This window comes from Pieris brassicae, chromosome 9 (genome assembly GCF_905147105.1).
Source record: "Pieris brassicae chromosome 9, ilPieBrab1.1, whole genome shotgun sequence".
NCBI lineage: Eukaryota > Metazoa > Arthropoda > Insecta > Lepidoptera > Pieridae > Pieris > Pieris brassicae.
The window spans coordinates 15341013-15361717 of record NC_059673.1 but is presented as its reverse complement, the minus strand read 5'-3'; the positions used below and the strand labels follow the sequence as shown (position 1 = coordinate 15361717).

Genomic DNA, 20705 nt, shown 5'->3' with positions numbered 1-20705 from the left:
AACTACGGAATGGCGGCCGCCGATACTCTGTGGACATCAGAATGGACATCCGCTCAGTACACAAACTACCTAGTGAACTGTGGTTGCTCAGAACTTGTAAATTAAGAATACATAGTAGTCAGTACAAACTGCAACCGCGAAGTTTTTAGTTGCCGTTTGTCAAACGCACGCGGAACATCGCTCGCGGGGAGATTCAGCGCGCGCGATCTGGCAAAATTACAATTAGATTTTTTAATTTCGCACCCTTCATTTAAATAACATGGAATTTTAATGTAAGACTGATTTTGTGATACTTGGTTGTGAAAGAAATAATAATTTGGTAAGGATTTTAATTGTTTCTTATAAATATGTAATTATATTTAAAATTAATTTAAATGTAAATAAATAATGGTGTAAAATACTATTTCTAATTATTACATTTTTGAGGTAACCCAAGTAATCCTTGACCTCTGGAGATCTATTGCATTGATGTTATTTTACCATCATTTTTTGCACGCTCACTTCATGGCCTTGTATTCAGATTTCGCTACACTGTACTGTATAATCTATTATTTATTAATTGTGAAATTTTGACATGTTATTTATTAGTTTCTAAGTAACGGAATTTGTACTGTGCTGTAGTCCTTCCCGCACCATGGTTAAACTGTTTTTGTACTTTTAGTATATTTTTAAAGTTCAAGCAATATATGCTCCAAAGCACATAATTAATATAGTTAGTTTCTCGTCCATAAAAAATACACACAAATGTTTAAAGTGCTTTTAATATAGGTAATGTTATTTTCCAGTGTCCTTTATATTTGAATTAAAATTGAAAACAATGTTGAATTCGGTTGTTTAAACTCAGTTCTAAGAATTAAAATATACATTCAAGTACCAAGGACTTTTAAAACCGTTCCAATTACTGTTAAGTTCACTTTAGTTTAACGACATTTCTGTTTAAAATAAATTATATGTCAAACAAGTTTAACAAAAGTTATTTTTATACAACGAGGAAAATTTTCAAAAACTGCGTATATATATATTTAAACTGTACCTTTCGAAGGAACAAAATATAGGTTGGTAATAAACAGAAATTAAATAAAAATATTAATATTAAATTATACTTCAGATAAACGGTGTACTAAAATGCCATTGACAAAAAAATTTATATTTTAGATATTTTGGCAGACTCTAGAGAGAGCCTTCTGGCTTCAGCGTGCGACTCTCGCCCCTGAGGTCGTGGTGTACCAATAGATTTTCTTTCTATGTGCGCATTTAACATTCGCACGAACGATGAAGGAAAACATTGTCAGGAAACCGGATTGCCTTAGACCCAAAAAGTCGACGGCGTGCGTCAGGCACAGAAGGCTGATCGCCTACTTGCCTATTAGTTTAACAAATGATCATAAAACAGATACAGAAATTTGAGGCCCAGACAGAAAAAGGTTGTAGGGCTATTGATTTTTATTTATTAGATATCTATCCTTACTTTCGACTGTTGCGCGATTTTCATTCTAGCATGCAAACGAACAAACTCTTCCAGTTTGATATTTTAAGTATCACCAGTAACACCAGTCCTGCGCCTATAATATTTTTTTTTTCATGTTAAACGTCGAAATATTATTCTGACTGCATATTTGTAATTTTTCAATAACCTTTAACAACCCATGAATTTTTGTTCTCATAACAACGTTATTTAAAATAATCTTCCAGCACCTTATTCATTGGTTAAACCCATTGTATTTGCGACTAGTTCTTGACCTAGTCTAGTGTTCATACACAAATATTAATAAAAAAAAATTGGGAAAATTAAACCGACTTCATATATCAACATTAATTACCTTCAGAAATACGCGATATCTTTTTACCGATTTTAAGGAAACTTGTACTTAGAATCCTAAATTGGCATATACATGATTGGAATCATTAATTTTAAAATAGCCTTAATTCGTATCTTAAGCAATAGAGACTGAGTACGTTTCAACCTCGGCTGTGAACCAATGATATTTTCTGCGTACGAAGTTAATACTTGAAAATGAAGAAAGTAGCGCGTCTTAACTAATTGCATATCAACGGAGTTTATAAAAGAAGTATTTCTATATATTATTCATGGGTATTCATGCCTACATAAGTACGTTTATTTTTACATCAAAACCCTGATAAAAACAGAAAATAACGTTTAGCCTCAGATTTCTGGTTTATTCATCTCATTTTCTTTTTGTAGTCAAGTTATCAAGCTTCTGTGCCTATATCACAGATTTTCCTGGACATCACGTTCCTTCAATAAGAAAGTGGAAACAAGGATAAAAAATCCTATAAAGGACGCGTAACGCGTCTTGACGGGCTGCGTATAACCTGATAATAATAGCTCTTTGAAAACAATTATGATTACATAACTAAATATAGTTTATTAATTCGATCACACAATTAGCCATTTATAAGTATGAACAAGATAAAACAATAACCGTTTCTTCTTTGTTTACATAATATACAGAGGATGTGACATAATTATCTGGAAATATATAAACGATAATCAGATCAGCCTTTTAATTTTAGTTTAATCTTACGTCTTAAAGAAATAAGATATATGGGATTTTGTGTGCTTTAACGTGACGATTTTGTTTTATTATTATTGTCTTACATTTTCCAATGATGTTATTTCAGTGCACATTATCACATCTTACCTAGTAAATATTTTTCTTGTCAAATTTTCAATACATGTGAGTCACGGTAAACATCAGCTTATTTGAAAATGTCCATTTGGAACAATTTTTTAGCACCGAATTGGAATTCAATATTAATCATAGTTTTAGATGTTATTTCTAAATTCAAAATATCAGTAAGAAATAAAATGTTTAGTCATATCAACTAATTTTTTTATGCAATGATGTTTTTGAACGTTCGTATTTTTTATTGACCATTGAACTCCCAAATTACTTTTTGATTGTTTGATAATCAAGTGACATTGTCGGCTCTGCAAAAAATATTCTCTAGCTAAGTACACGAAATAACGGATGAGAACAATTTTAAAAACTTTGTACTTGGTGATGACAAACATCTATTATGAACACAATGTGAACTGCAATTAAGTTAAGTTAGTATACAATACACAAGGACAGTTTAAACCTTATATTAAATTCATCGCATTATTAAATAGAGACAAATTAACTAGAGTACAAATCCACTATATCAACAAAGCGGTTTAACCATGGTGTCTGGAGGACTATATCACAGTACAAATTCCTTTAGAAACTAAAAAAATTACGAAAAACGAAACGAAAACATTAAACAGAAAGGAAATACGTATAAACAAGAGCATTTGATCAAAATTTATACTACCAGTGAAATAAACAACTCCCGGACAAATTTTTAAATCACTGTAAAAAATTTTCGTCTTCTTACATATTGTAACAATATATTCATATACTATTTTCAAAGCATAAAATAGTATAAAAGTACGTAGTAGTTCAAGCTATTAACGCTTTTTGGCTTTATTAAAATAACTTATATACTAGTTGATATGTACGATCAAAACATATGTTGTTTGTTAACATTATTAGTATTTAAATTAAGCACGTGATTCGCAACTGTGGCATTCCAAGAATTGGTTCTTGAAATGTAGTGTGTAGTCAGTTTCGGCCCTTAGTTCTTTGTGCGTTAAGTCCTGGCTAATTTAACCAGCCTAGCTCTTTCCAGAAGCTCGAACGTTTCCTGGGCACTTCGCAGGCTTCACGGAGTGACTGCTCCAAGGTTTTCCTGCCGTTAGGAAGCCACAGCCATGCATTTTAAGACTATATGGGTGACAGATTCCTCTGCACACACATTTTTTTTTCAATCTAGTCGTGTGACTTTCTCGTACAATTAAGGCATTGTGAGAAAACCTTCTTAAGGTATGATAGAGCTAGGAATCGAAGACCTGTATCAGGCGTGGAACTGATGACCCATACTAATGTAGTTTTACCGATGTGTGTCAATGCCATATGGGGTTAACTTCGACTAGCTTAAAGATATCGATTATCCTATGTGATTTTTTAGAGTACATTTCCTCTTATTCTTTGTCTTAATAAATAAAATCAACAAACTCGAGAGTTACCTAATTTTCGCAGTTTTTGTACGATTTTATGCTACATGATCACGATTGGGGATTCCCTTGGTATTTTACGTACGTTACATTAATGATTATTTTGTAGACATGAAAAAATTGTTTGGTCACGATTGTTGTGTGTAAATAATAATTTATAAAAACAGACTCTGAAGGAATGATTTCCTATGAGGATTTTGTGTACAAACAAAAAGATACACATAAATAAACAATCGAGTACTTAAGAGGAATAAACCTCCAAATTATTGGGAAAGAATCGAACGCTCGTTATATTATTTTAATTATTTATTCAATAGTTATTCTTGACCAAAAGAATTGTCATTTTACTTAAGACAGGTTTTTCAACCATAGAATTTAGGTCATCTTGGATATTATTGAAATCGGTACTTTTTTTTAATTTTGTAAGTAGTTCATACACGGCCATTGACTCATCGGCCATTTTCATAATTGCAAACCAAGGACATATCGAGGTATGTACTAAGGGCTCAATAGTTGGTATTGTAAAAACCCTGTATCAATGGTCAATAAACCGTTCTTTATAGTACAACCAATAATAAAGTTTACCATGCCAGCTGACCGTTAGTTCAGTTCTACCTTTTTTTAGAACAGGGCCAAACGCGATCACCTAATGTTCCACCTAAATACCACCGCCCATGGACACTCTCAATTCCATAGGGCACGCGTTTGCATTGCCGGTCTTTTAATTCTTAGTTTTCACTTGCTTATTGTTAATTTTTTCAACTCGATTCAGTTGTTCATCATTCAAATTTAATTTTGTATCAAAATCGAGCGGTTATTATTTTGTGTAGTTTATACATAGTAAAAACTTGTTATATATATTTCTGTTTTGTATATTTATATAATCTGTTTAAATATATAAGTACTAGCCAAGCCCCGCGGTTTCACTCTCGTGGCAGTGGAAAATGTACTATATATAGATATATTTTCGTTATCATAAAAGTTTTACTTTACTTAGTTCTTCACAGTCAGTCACAGTTCTTCTTCTCAGTTTTTAATTACTTCCTTTTACACACTTACATTCATAATCTAATCAATATACAGATTTTATTTAAAGCGAATATATATCTTATTTATTTTTTAAATTCGTAGCATGTAGGTAGAATGTCCCACATTCGTGAATTTAAAAATACTCAAAATACTTAAAAAAATGTTTTTAAGTAGGTAATGAAATAATTTTAATAATCAGTACAAGAAATTTTAGCTTGACTATTATAAATTGATAAAAACAAAAATTCTAAATGCAAAACTTTCTTCTATAATATTAGACAAGAGATTTAAAAGATTACAGACATGTTTCCTCTTTATAATATTAGTACAGATATATATTTTTGTATTGTTATGATTACTAACAAACATTGATATAGTAAACGAATAGGGCGATCTCGAATTACACTATTCGAATTAGGAGCACAGATTAATTAGGCCCTAAATCAATAGATTGAGTTTAAGAACTTGAAAAGATAAAAATTTATTCTTGTGTTGTTTCATACGTGCCTGATCAATATCTAACTATGTATTATACCGATTACATTTGAAGTAATTCAAAACGTGAGTATTGCATTGCAAAGAAGATTTAATAATTGAGATTACCACGTATTCTACTGTCATTGTTCAGTTGGTCATTAAAATATTAAAATAGAAGGCTGTGTCATCTTTAAAATCTTAGGTATGTGAAGTTATCAGTTTGTTTTATATACTATTAAACACTAACTTAGAAAATAGCTAAAGCGGTCTGCCTAGTGGCTAGGTGGGGGGAAGGGGGGTGAGTCTAAATACCTGACGTATGGTGCACGAATGCCAAACCAAGTATTAGAAGTAGTGAAAGTATTCTATGTAAGAAAACAAATTGTTTTCTTTCAATGTGTAAAAGCTATGTTAACCAAAGACAATAGTATGCAATTAAGATTTTCTCATATGATGAATACATGGTGAGGAGACTAGCAAGTCTGAGAACAAATCCCGTGTGCATACGGCACAGATCACCTAACTGCCTATAGCTATTATCTAAGAAAGCAGGTATAGAAATGTGATGCCCAGACCAGGGGTTGTGTAGTGTTACTTATTCAATTGGTAAAACCATCAACTCTTACGTGTGAAAAATCTCATATGTACATGAAATTTCGCATTCGCATCGCAAAAAAGTAGCATTGCTACTTAAAAAGAACTGCTATTCTAATTCTAAAACCGTAAAGATTGCAAATATGTTTACGAATGTTATGACTTTCTATTTAAACCACAAAGGATGAAGTAGAAAGTGCTATATTGGTGAATTAGTTATGCGCGATATTTTGTGTTATGAATTTTCACTCGCAAATTTTAGGAGTAGGATTGTTCTTAGACTATTGGTTTTATACGTAAAGTTCATAAACTAAATATTAAGTAATTTACATTATTCCGATAACTTCTGTGACAAGATTAGGAAAGTTGACATATTGTAGAAAAAATTACTGCACATAGCGATTAACTATTGTAGTTAGTTAGTTACTAATGCATTGTTATGCCATTTCCTTTACACTGATGTGCAAAATCATCACATTACTTCCGTGTGAACCTTGATTAGGAATACGGAACGATTGACAAGGCCAATACGATGACAACGCTTAGCGGTTTTTGTTAGCTATTGTGGAGATTACAAGGTCTATAATTGTTGATGGATCTGAATCTCGTGAACCTAGAACTTATCAAAATCATAATTGAATGAACCCTTTTTAATTACTTTTCTGGCATACGAACATCTTCTTTTAAAATTCTTTGTATTTTACCCGTACTATTAGCCGATAAAGAGCCCTTTTTTAAATTGTTAATTTTACAAATGATACATCTGAATCTCGTAAACCTAGAACTTAAAAACGTCGTAATTGGACGTACCCTTATTACTTACTTTTCTGGCATACGAACAGCTTTGATAAGTTTTTTTCAAATGTCTTTTCACTCTATCCTACTACCTACCTATTGAGCCAAAAAACCTCTTTAGAAAATACAACTATAGAAATTACGCAACCGCTTTAAATCAATGGCCACCGCAGACTAAGTCCAACTTCCACATTTTAAGATGCTTATGCTTAGTACGAGCAATGTTGGCCTAGTGGCTTCAGCATGCGACTCTCATCCCTGAGGTCGTAAGTTCAATCCCCAGCTGTGCACCAATGGCTTTTCTTTCTATATGCTCATTCAACATTAGCTCGAACGGTGAAGGAAAACATCGTGAGGAAACCGGCTTGTCTTATACCCAAAAAGTCGACGGCGTGCGTCAGGCACAGGAGGCTGATCACCTACTTGCCTATTAGATTAACAAATGACCATGAAACAGATACAGAATCTGAGGCCCAGACCTCAAAGAGGTTGTAGCGTCATTGTTTTTTTTATATGCTTAGTACAACATTTATATTTTTTGTAAGAAATGTTTTTATATCAATATTTCTTATTGATGTAATTCAATGCATAATCAATGAATTTGAACATTTTTGACATTTCAAGTAAGCAGCGAAATTCGAAACCAATTCAAGTATAAAGCGTTTGTTGTTAAACATTGTCAATATCCGTGACGGAGTTATACTAAGTAGTTGTAAACATTGCAGTTGGCAACCATAGTTTTGAAAGAGCATTTGCGGTTTCTCAGTTTAGAAGTTATTCCGTTGCCTAGGTGAAGTTAATTTCGTCCACTAGACAACGATTACAATACGAATAAATGATGAAATGATTACCTCGTCCGGTGTAATCTACATTAGCGCATCTACTTATCAAACAAGCAGTCCCTAAGTATATACCGACAATCTTACGATGCCTTTTATTTTCCAGGTACATGACAAATAACATGGCTTACGACAATACAAAAAGGGGGAAAGAAGAAAAACTCGCGGAGCAAACACTTAAAGACACTGACTTAATCGCCACAAGCGAAATGCAAAATAATTTTATAAAAAACAAAATGGAAAAGGTACAAGAGAAGACCGATGATTGGATGGACTTAAGCTTCTTCCAGAAAGCCAAACGTTTGATATCTCTAATAACAGTTGAACCGATACTTGCTGGTTACGTCATGCCTTCAGTACTTTCAGCTCTCGCTACGCAAAATTTGTATTTGGAGAAAGCATGCAGAGTAAATTTAGCCTTCGATCACCACATCTGTGATGCGTTAACTAAAAGAGATACCGCAAATTACACCTTTGAAGAAGAAGCAGTGCAGACACTCGTAGCATCTGTAGCTGGATGGAAAACAGTATTGCAATCGTTTCTTCCATGTGGAATTTTAATATTCTTAGGCGCGTATAGTGACAGAGTTGGTCAGAGAAAGTTTTGCATGCTATTACCAATAATAGGCGAATTCCTGACAAGTATTGGGCTTATAGTGAATACGTACTTTTTCTACGAATTGCCGGTAGAAGTTGCAGCAGTGACCGAAGCAATATTCCCTGCATTGACTGGGGGCTGGTTTACCATGTTTATGGGAGTGTTTAGTTTTATAGCTGACGTGACGACCGAGGAACAAAGAACGTTACGAATCGGAATCGTGAATTTGTTTTATTCTTTAGGAGTCCCCGTTGGAGCGGCTTTGAGTGGAATTTTAGTGAGAAAAATCGGGCTATATGGAGTGTTTTCTTTAAGTGCTTCGTTATATGTTTTGAGTTTTCTATATGCTTTCTACAGGATAAAGGAAGTCAAACGAATTGATACAAGTGTGGTGAGTATTATCATTGTTATCTGTACGTGTGAATGTTTCTTTGAAATGAATTAAAAACGTCTTCACGGTTCATTCTTGCGGTAATTGTAGTTAAACATTTTTTATTGTGAGAAGCTGTACGTAGAAAATGGTGTGCGATTCACGTATTTGAAACAATGTATATAATTTGTATTGATACATCCTTGATCCTCATCAGATATCTTGGGTAGGTAAAGTTCTGTAGTGCGTATGATTGAATGATTAGGTATACTGGCTTCAGTCAGATTCATTTGCACTGTCATGTGATCAGCCAAATGTGATTTATTGTAGTACATTTCCAGGTTTTCACTTTGTAAGAGAGAAACGAGAGAAACATTATATATATATGTATAGATATATATATATATATATATACTTATATCAAAAAGATAACAACAAGATTCGAGAATCGTTTAAATTAAGTTAGATAAATTTTGCATTCACTTTCAAATAAATGCCATCGCGCAATGACCATGAATAAAGTTTGTCAATAACCGTGTCGTCTTATTATATAACAGGTTACAAGTTCAATGCCTAATAAAATTAATTTGAGCGTGTCAATAGAAAAAGTCCGTCAACTTGACCTAGATTTGTTCTCTCGATCGATAAGATAGCTAAGAAATTAATTAACATAAAACTAAATAAAATTGAACAATACTAAGGTTTTTAAAGAGAAATCTTGAATTGATATTAATAATATCTATGCGTTCTAATAATTATATTATATATACCAATTTAATTCTTGTATACTCTGCGTGAGTCTTTGTAATGAATAAATATTTTTATAAATCTATAAGATAATTTTCAGCGTTTTCGTATTTTTTATTTATGGTATGAATTCTACAATTTTGGTTGTAGTTTGTTTAAGGTTGTTTAAACTTTGTTGTTTATTATATTTAAAGAATCATTCCAAGTATTTAATAAATAGACATTAAGAAGGCATTGATCAACCTTCTTTATCAATATTAATCTTAATCGATAATAATTCAACGTTATCAATTTTTAATAATTAATTTAACCTTTAACGCACTGATCATTCTCAAGAATAATTGACATTTGAGTGCACTCGATCATAAAGTTAGATAATTATACGAGATATCCTGAAAACCATTGACAATTGTCTTTACGTTAATTGTTTATTTAGTTTTTGATTAAAAAATTTTCTTGTTATATTACCTTTATAAACATAATATGTATATTATTAAGTTTTTAGTATTTGTGAGGCAAGTTCAACAGCAGCAGCCTTTAAAATACCTCTTGGTAAACCTTTATTAAAAAACATCGCATTCAGTATCTGTTTTTCAAATTGTATCTGTTTTTCAAACAATTCAATTCCCTTTAATTATAATAATATTTTCAGAAGCCAACTAATAACTGCTGCGAGTGGCTACGAGATTTCTTTGATACACGCTATGTTAAGGACACTATGATGGTGGCATTCAAGAATGGACCGAATAAGAGACGGTTAAGGGTTATTATGCTAGTAATCGTACTTTGCGTAGTTATTGGACCAATTTACGGTAAGAAACGAAAATAATATGTCACTCTTATAGTGTAATTTTTCAACTATTAATTTGATATAAATGAAACATTGAATGAAGATATTATAACTTGCATAACGTAATAGTTATATGATACGCGAACTTCGAACTTATCAAAATTATAAAATAAATTAACTAACAAGTGGGTAAGTGGTGCTGCGTGTAACGCGTTTAAGTAGTACGCCATCTCTATGGCGCGCCCGCTGTACTCTGTAGTGCATGGGCTGTCGCGTCTCGGATTTTGGCGCGAACCAAGCGTTTTGTAAAAGTTTTTTTTATCATAGAATTGAAAATGTTAATATAAAGATGACTCTACTCGACTGAATGTTTTCCTTTATTGTACTCAATATTCATTTCGGTTATAGGAACAGTACCTATTAAGTATTTTATGGTTATATAGCAGTTGTAGGAATCTGTTCATTTTTAAATCAACAATATTGATAGCGTATGCAGAATATATAAAACAACTGTATAAAATAAAGATGAATGTAAAATAAATTTCATATTGTAGACCACGAAGTTCTAATAGATAATTTAGTACTGAGAGGAAAGAATATATTTTCGGACATTTCATTTTGACAATGACAGTAAGTAGTATGATTCGTAAAAAAATACAGCAATATATTTATATATATGTAAACAAAACCCTTCTGCCAATGCCAAATTTATAGATATTATTAACAGTAACAGCCGATGGAAACATTGCCATTTAATTTTTAGTGATTCTTCCAAACCCGGACCCGGGGAGTGTGTGGGAGTTGGAGTTTGGCATTGTACAGAAAATAAAATTGCCATAGACTTCAGTATTTACTGGAGAATGTTTTGGTCTGCTGAAGTCTCTGGAGTATATTTTAATCATGAAGTTAAAAAACTCATTAATTTTAACTGACGCTAAAAGTGCCCTCCAAGCCTTGGAAAGATTTCCTTTTAGCAGTAACCGAAATAATCATCCAGTCATTATTGCATGTCGTGATTTATTGTATCGATGTTGCATCAAGAATTGCACAGTTTCTTTTGCTTGGATTCCGGGGCACTCAGGTATTTTTGGCAATACCAAGGCCGATAGCCTTGCCAAGGCTGCGGTCAATGACGGAGATCTGGTTCCGTACAAAAACTTTTCTTGTGATTTGGCTCTCCTAACTAAATCTCAGTTACTGAATTCTTGGACAAACGTTTGGCGTTCTTCAAGTCAGGCTAAAGGTCGATATTACAGTACGATTCAGGTCGATATACCTCCTAAACCGTGGTTTTTAACTCTGACTCTTGGTAAAGCTATCACGTCGACCCTTATTCGTATGAGGCTGGGCCATGCATGCATTCCCTTGCATTTGGCTAGGCTTAACCTTTTACCTAACGATATATGTCACTGTGGCAATGACGTTAGGGATTTTAATCATATATTCTTTGCCTGACCTCAACATGACCGTTCCGCTTTTATCTCCTCGCTTTTGTCCATTAAAATTTCCTACTTCAATCTCTATCCTTCTATCTAATATAAATATTGATGTATATATAATTTTAGCCAGTTTCATTTTTCATAACAATATAAAATTATAATCATTTATGTACTTATTATATACGTAATTTATCGGATCCTTTTCAAAATTCCGATCCAATTTCCAAACCAATAAAATAAATCTTCCCACACACTTCCTAACTTTTTTGCATGGCTGACGCACAAACCGTGCAGGTAGGGAATGCAATCCCGACTCGAGATCGTGAATTCGAGATCCCGCGGGATTAGAAATATCAATCCGGCGGGATCCCGAAATTGTCGGGATCTGGTATAGTTTAAAAAAACAATTCACGTAACTGAATACGATGAAAACTGCATGTTTGTGATAGTGAGGTTACTTAAAATAAAATATTATTTGAAAGAAAACAAAAGCCTTTATCCTTTAATATTACGAACTAAACAACTAACAATTTTAATTACATGAACATAATCAAAACAAAAGTAGGTATAGCTCAAGGAGATTAAAATTGGTGATTTTGAAAGTAACTTCTAAAAAAAGAGTATCTGCTAACCGGCATATAATGTCCATTGCAATGTACCCTATGTAATGTGCAATGTCGCGTGAAGCGTCCCGAGCGGATGTGTGTAGAATCGCTGACCATTGCAGGCCAATCCCGTCAATCTCGAACGGGATCTCGTCATATTATGCTTCGGGATTGATCCCGAAAAACTACACGGGATCTCGCGAGATCGAGATCCCGCGAGATCGGGATTGCATTCCCTACGTGCAGGCCAAGAAAGGGAAAAAATATATATATTTATAATCTAGATTTTAGACAATTTCTAAGAAAATAAGTGCATACATAACATAACATACATAACATTTAACTATGTTTAATATTAAGAATATATTATGATTCGAATTTCTATTTATTTAAGATTCTCAATTCGCAAGGGAATATTTTTTGTTTAAAGTGATTGATTCACGTAGTTGAAGTAGGACTGGATTGGACTTCATTACAAAACTTCACTAACGCCCAGGCTGAATATTGAAAAAAAAAGCCGTTATTACTTATTGAATTGATATGAGCTATCAATATAGCTTTCTAAAGCAAATTCAACTCGTAACAATTAGATCGCTTTGTATGGCTTTAAACTACGAAAACTATCGTATTTTATTACATTCAACTCGCTGTATTCACAAAGTTAATGAAATAATAGATTGATGTCTAGTCCATTGAACTAGTCCCGCTGAAATACTAAATATGTGTCATTCATTTGATATGAATGGCCAATCGGATGTGTCGTTGAATGTTAGCAGTGTGACGTCAGACCCAGCAGAGCATCGCTTCCGGCGATTCATGGGCCCGCGCTTTTATTCGGAAAGATATTTGCCTAACGCATTTTCGATTGATCAATTTTAAAGCTTATTTTGAACTAATTATGCAGCTTGGGCAGAGGGAACGGGGGTGGCCGTTATGGAAATTTATATTAAGAGAGATTATATAGTGTATAGATACAAGATTAATGTCAAACTATAATGATAGTGTTGCCAACGTAAAAATTGGGATTTAAGTCACTTCAATTCTCTCTCCACACAAACTTTCTACATCCCGATATACATATATTAATTATTTAACATAGTAGATCTAATAATGCGCATGTATGAACGAAATATTGCGTTTAATTTGTATCTGCTATGTCAGTCAAAGAGGTTAAATTTAAATTATTAGTAATGTTTCATAGTCATATATACATAGCGGGTTTACCGAAAAAATATAATTCTGTATAGTCTGTAATCGTATTTTGTTTTGACAGTACCAGACACAGCAATCAATAATTCCTACTAACGAACTCTTATGAAGTGTTACTTCTAGACGCATTCTTGGGTGACTGTTTATTCATAACTTTAAAGTATTATCAACAATAAAGACGACTCTATTATTAAATAGCTAAAAATGATTATACAAAATTTGTCTACAAGATTCTTTAAAATAGTATCGATTTTATCTTATTTCGCCAAAGAATTACGCCTCACCATTTAAGGCGTAATGATTAGGCCGTCAAAAACCGTCTAATTATTTCGCATTTTGAGGTCGAAAGTCATGATTTAACCTTGCTATAAATATACCATATTGTCTCATAAGCAAAGTATATAATCACCTACGTCACTACGTCATTACTGATGTCATATATTTCATGGATTCATTGTTCAACATCCTCACATTATTTGTGGTATGTGTAAGTGCCGATTGTCTTGTATCAAATTGTCATTTGATTAGAATAATTTATGACATGACTTCGAAAGTATCAAAACTTTCCTAAATTAATTATCTGTTTTTTAATAAGCCTAAGCAACAAATTAGTCTATTATTGTTGACCATAAAAATGGTTTACCATTTTTTATTTATTAATGCTATACATATCTAAGGACTGTTGCTATGTTTCTATTACCAATGTATCAGTGTGTCGAACGTTGGCACGCTTTCATAAATAAATAAATGAATATATAGTATACAACCTCTGATTCATAGTTACAAGGAATTATTGTATATTTATACCGTATTAACACATTTATATAAAACTTCGTTGTCAGTTAAAAAATATAACATTAGATAACTCGACGTTTGCAGTGCTACTCAGCAGTTGTCGTTGAGAAACTTCTTAAATAATTTAGTGTCTTATGATTTGGTTTCAGGTGAAATGTCAGTCATGTATCTGTTCACAAGATATCGTTTTAATTGGAACGAAGTGGATTTCAGCATGTTCTCGACTTACGCTATGTGTACTTCATTAGTAGGTAAGTAAACATACAATGTAGGTAAGTGGTTATTGGTCTAGCTCGTTCAACTACAGATCAAATTCAATATGAAGCGAAAATTGCAAATCAAATCAAAATATATTTATTCATATTCGTATAATTACACATACGAACACAAAAGAAGATGTTAGGTACATATATTTACCAGGTCCCAAATCAAGACTTAGAGTGGGCGAGAAGAACTGCCAAGAACCTCTTTGTCACTCTTTTTAATCGCCATGTGTTTGGGTTAAAAGTAAAGAACTGCTACCATGCTTCCAAGTCCATTACAATTTATTTAGGATAAAAATAGATGCTAATTATCCTTGTAATTTTCAAACACATTTCTTTAATATATTATAAGAATAGCGACAAAATTTAAGCATCTAAAAATCTAACACCCTTACTAAAAATTGACGGTATTTCCCAAGTACTATGTAAAACCTTGTTAAGGATACAAAGCCTCCTAAATACCTTCATTTAAATTACACATATACTTAAAAATAATGACGTAACGTTTCTCCACTTTCAGGCACTTTGTTTTCTGTGGGCGTATTCAGCCATGTTCTAAAATTTGATGACGCAATTATTGGTGTCATATCATGTACGAGTAAAATTCTCTCTGGCTTCATGTACGCGTTCGCTACAAAAACCTGGCATATGTACATAGGTAAGTAAATAAAAATAGCCTTTTTTCGAATACTACTCTAGGTCCATGTCATTATGTTTTACTAGTACTGGACCTCCGAAGGAGAGAAGGCCTCCTCCAAATTCTTCCAGCTCGCCTCTATTCCTCGCAAAAAAATTCCAATTTTGCTCGCTATCCCTATTATTCCATTTTCCCAAGTTTCATCTATTTAGACCACTAAAACCTCTCAGATATTCGCCTAATAAGAACGTTCATTGTACTAAGTATCTAATGCCTCTTATTTCAATTTTTTTACAATGTGCAAAAAAATAAAACAAAATTCAGTAAATTTATTTTATTTTCAGCACCACTTGTCGAGATTTTCAACGGAACTTCGTTTATAGCAATGCGGTCTATGGTGTCAAAGTTAGTGGACAAAGATGAACTAGGCAAGTATTTTATTTCAGCGTCATATATTGGCTCTCGGCTCTCGCCAATTTCTGCATGATCTGTATGGTCAAACTCTGTATGGTCTCTCAATAATACCCTGTTTTAATAAATATTACAAGCTTAAATTTGAGTGTAATGAATAACTTGATGAAATAGATCTAGAAAAGTTTCTCACTATTATTTATATGTGAACAGACAATGTTTGTTATTTATAACACATAAAGTGGTAGTGACTCATCCCTTATGACAGAGAAGCTAACTATGTAGTAGATAAATAATGTCATTGCATATAAATAAACAAAGGTATACTCTGTTTTAGGTAAAGTGAACTCGTTCTTTGGAGTAGCGGAAGCCATGATGCCTTTAGTATACGCACCAATGTATACAACGGTATACACAGCAACCCTTAAGACATTCCCTGGTGCCTTCTTCCTATTGGGCGGAGGACTCACAATACCCGCTGTACTTATATTTTTGTAAGTAGTTAAATATTTTTCGTGGGACAGGAGGTCACTTCCGGAAAGGTTCAGAAGCAAGACTTAGGGCGTACGTCAAAAATGTATTGGATTTACATACGGCAGTGTTCTGAATCTCACCCTTAGAGTTGAGTACTTAGTACATAGAATCCGAGGCTATCTGCAAAACAAGGAGCCTTGCAAGTGTGTATCCTTCCTTTAGTCGTAGCGGTTTGGAAACACATGGACTGATATTTTATTATGGAATGTAATAATAATATAGATAAGAAAAGTACTTTACACGTTACGGTGGCAGGCATAAAGTATGCGATAAATATATCATCATACTTCAAAGCGGCAACGGACAACGGCAACCAAAAATACGCCCAGACTCGGTTCTGGGCGAAGGTTTTATAAATATCTCTATATATATATAAAACTTTCGTGTCACAATGTTCGTTCCCATACTCCTCTGAAACGGCTTAACCGATTCTTATGATTTTTTTATGCAATTTCAGCAAGTCTGAGAATCGCCTACTATTTATATTTTAAACCCCTAAGTGATAAGGGGTGTGTCCACCCCAAAACATTGTTTATAATATTTTTTTGTTTTTATTTTTTTATAATATAGCATACAAAAATACATACAACCCTTAATTGTCACCCCTCTATGTTCAACCCCCATTTTTTATTATAGTATATAGGTTATTTTTATTAAACTAAAAAGTTTCCTAAATCAATAGATTCAGTCTTTGTAGATTGTGTTGAAGCCAGACGTATTAATATGGTACTGATTCTTTATGCTATAAAAGTATGACAGTTTACTATCGCTATAATAGGTATGGTAGGCGATGGTGGAACTTTGGCGGTACACAGTACTGCTAGGTGCCCATCAAAAAGATTACAATAAAAAGTGCGTAAATTATATTTGCATTGTAAATTATACCTTAATAACATTAATTAGTTCACGACAATTTGAAATAAATAAAAGAAAGTGCTCTTTCGCCCCACTAGGATTCCAGTTATCGCGAGAAGCTAGTCCCCGTATAGTAGGTTTAACCTATAAGGGATAAGTATGTAGGTCTGCGTTGAGTGTGATGTGGCGTAGCCGTTGTTAGTTTCACAAAATAGTCGTGTATAATGTTTATGCTTTTTCTAAGATTGAGTGTTATATAATACTTTTCGTTTTAAGTGGACTATCAAATTTAGAATACCGGCGTTTGCTTAAAATAAATTATAATTATAAAATAAATAAATAAATTCATGAACGTGACGACGATATTTGTAAATATTGTTTCACTTGATTACAGATGGTTGTATTTGGCAAACAAGAAGTTTCTGGCAATTGAAAGCCCTAACAAAGAAAAACAAGTAAATGAAGAAAATCGTGAAAAAGGACGAGAAAACAAAGCATTCGAGAATGATGATCAAAAACATAAAATCGAAGCTACCCCAGAAAATCCGGATAGTGTTGCCGCACAGATAGAAATAGGTTTCACACAAAGTATGGTTTGCACAAGTAAGCTATAAATGCATTAAATGCATTATATTATTGAATTTCTGTGATATATATTTATAAGACATATATAATGTTCCTTTCGTTCACATTGAGCTTTTTCAAACAAACGCAAATATTTACGTAATAAGTAAGCTAAAGCACCAACATTGACAAATAAAACGCAATTTGTCAGGAATAGACGAAACAGTAATTTAGTACAGAGTGCAACAAGACGGGCTAAGTTTTACTTTGTCATTCGTTTTATGAATATAGATTTTCTTAAATCGATGTACGAAAAAGTAATGATATTTCAATTATTATTATTCCAACTGAAAGACTTGTGTCTATGGCTATGTAATAAATTAATTAAAAAACTGCGATCTTGTTACAACATAAAATGGTCCTTCCGTTATCTGTATCTAAATATTTCGCTTCGCTTTCGGTCGCTTTTCGGACGAAAAAACAATACTACGGTAATAATTTCATTATACTATATTCTGTTCTCAAGCGCAAAACATTCTAAGAATTTGTTATTGAAGATTTTATGGGCCGTAAGCGTATTTTGTACAAATAAAACAACGAGCATATAGAACTCGCGTAATCCCGCGCTTATAAGACTGTGTCTTAACAAACTCAAAGCATTACTGCTAAGAATGTATTTTCTATCACTTATATCAACGCTTATATAAATTCAATAATGCGTAGGTCAGAAAGAGCTCAAATCAAAAACAACTGACATTATTATATAGAACAATCAAGTGATAATTAGTATACTTACTAGTACTTAAGAATAATTATTAAGACAAATTATTCAGTATTTATATGAGATTTTGGTATTGTTAATAAAAATCTGTAAATTCATAATTGTATCAATATTAAAATTCAATTTTAATAAAGTTGCACAAGAAATTTACCTCCTTAAAGTCGTTATATTTTCTTTATTTATGTCAATTATAACGAGGTTAAAATAGGTTGTTTTAATTTAATTTTTGCTAATACTAAGTCTCAATTAAAATTATGAAGTGTCCTGACTTGAAAAAGTTCTTTATTTTAATACCTAATCGGAAAAATAATAATAAAACTACTGTTATTGTACCCTCTTATATAGTACCCTAACAATATCGAACCTAATTCATACAACAAAGTAGCATTATTTTATCACTCTCAGAATTTTTGTTATGTCGTATGCTTCTATATTTATAAAAATAATTAAAAATATGTATACATGTAATGAAAGTCGAAAAATGAATGAATTAGGTAAGAATCGTAAACTAGCATCAAAAATATTTTTGTTAGAAATCTACTTTTAAAACTTGTATAGTTATTGTTATTGATGTACTTACTAATAAAAATGCATGATTCTGTATTTAATTTTATTTATTTATTTAAACTTCGTTACACTATAAATAAAAACAAGTAACATAATTTATTAGGGATGCAAGGGGCGGCCTCATCGCTATCGCTATATATCGCTAACAATCGATCCTAGTATGGATAATAACTAAAATAAAGAAATATTAAAGGTCAAGTGCAAGAACTGCATGACTAAATCAACGAAAATAAGACGATGTACTATTAACATTGAAAAATTAAACAATTACCAAACTTAATCTAAAACAAAAATATTTTTTTTAACTATAATAAAATTAAAAAATAGACTAAAAACTAAAAGTTAATCTTACGGTTTATGAATGACACAATAATAAGAAAATACATGAATAACAAAAATCACGATTGAGCAGGATATGATATTATGGTTAAGAAGTGTTTATATACAAGACTTAAAGAGCTTAGAGAGTAAGCCAATCGTATGGAATCGAGAAGCGTATTCCATATCTTTATGGCAGAGATTCTAAACGATTTTGAATGACGAGAATTTGAATTAATTTTAAGGTAAGTTTTGTGATTGAAAAATGTTATTATGCAAATGCAAGGTCTTTAATTAAGCAGCCGAAGACTTCATAATAGTCGTCATATAGCCGAAGATATTTTTTTCATAGTCAGTTAATAAGAAAGAATATGAACTAATTTTTATTTATTTACACTTCGTTACCATAATATACAAAATCATGCATATAAAAAACAAAAAATCAGGTTACATAATTTATTAAGGAACGGGCGGCCTTATCGCTATCAAACGATTTCTTCCAGACATCGGAAACTTTAAACACCTACAGAGGGTAAAGTGCAAGAAGTGCATAATTAGATAACGAATAAAAAACTCAAAATAACATGCAAGTTATTTTTAAGGAATCCGTGAGTTTTGTTAACCGAAAGAAATATAGTGAGAAAAATAATGTAGTACCATGACCAAATAAAAACAAGATAATTTTATAAATCCAAAAATCTCGTATCCTTCTTACTTGTGCACGATGAATTACCTTCAACGCCATCTATGTTTTACACAAGAACGATTGGGTAAAAGTGACTATTGGAACGAAAAGTATTACTACTTTAAGAAATAGGCAGACAAACTATTTTAAACGAGCTAATTTATATTGGCTATATGGTGTATTCTTGCCATCAATATCGTTGAGAGCTTTGTATATCAGATCCCACATCTCTAACAACGGCAGCAGTGTCCCCGAGATGAAAAGGCTGGCTAAAGATACCATAACACATTAAAGCAATATCTGGAAGAAAAGTGGTATCAAAACCTAAATCAGACCGATACGGGCTCCAGTATGGAGTACAAACGTATGTACTTCATGTTTATGACATTGACCCGAATAAGGCAAAGGTTTGCCTCTGAGATGTAGTACTGGACGCGAATGCTAACAATACCGTGGACTGCAAAGGGCACCGATACATAGAGCGTGATCCAACTTCGTATACGGACTGTTTACCATATGCCAACAACAAATTATATCACATTTCGGCTATAAAATGGGTAAAGGCGATGAGAACTTGGAGAAACTAATTGTAGCTGGTAATACAGAAGGCAAAAGATCACGTGGCCATTCACCAACCAGGTGGAGTGATCAAGTGAGACTCGTCCTTAATACTATGTACTGTTATAAGAGAGGCGGAGGACAGAATCCTGTGGAAACAGATTGTCCGCTCCAGATATTTACTT

General features: G+C 32.6%; 1 protein-coding gene across 3 annotated transcripts; it reads left to right on the top strand.

Moving 5' to 3' along the window:
* Positions 1–49: 49 nt before the first annotated feature.
* On the top strand, positions 50–18898 carry LOC123714546 (solute carrier family 46 member 3-like). Of its 3 annotated transcripts, none has more exons than XM_045668834.1 (8): positions 50–319; positions 7901–8783; positions 10162–10321; positions 14497–14598; positions 15131–15268; positions 15592–15675; positions 15996–16152; positions 17442–18898. In XM_045668834.1, exons 2-8 carry the CDS (start codon positions 7905–7907, stop codon positions 17659–17661), a joined length of 1740 nt encoding a protein of 579 aa, XP_045524790.1. In that variant the 5' UTR covers positions 50–319; positions 7901–7904; the 3' UTR covers positions 17662–18898. The 3 variants fall into 3 exon arrangements, with proteins under 3 accessions (XP_045524790.1, XP_045524789.1, XP_045524791.1); XM_045668833.1 differs by having other exon boundaries at positions 265–272; XM_045668835.1 differs by lacking the exon at positions 50–319 and adding an exon at positions 5749–5768.
* The last annotated feature ends 1807 nt before the right edge of the window (positions 18899–20705 follow it).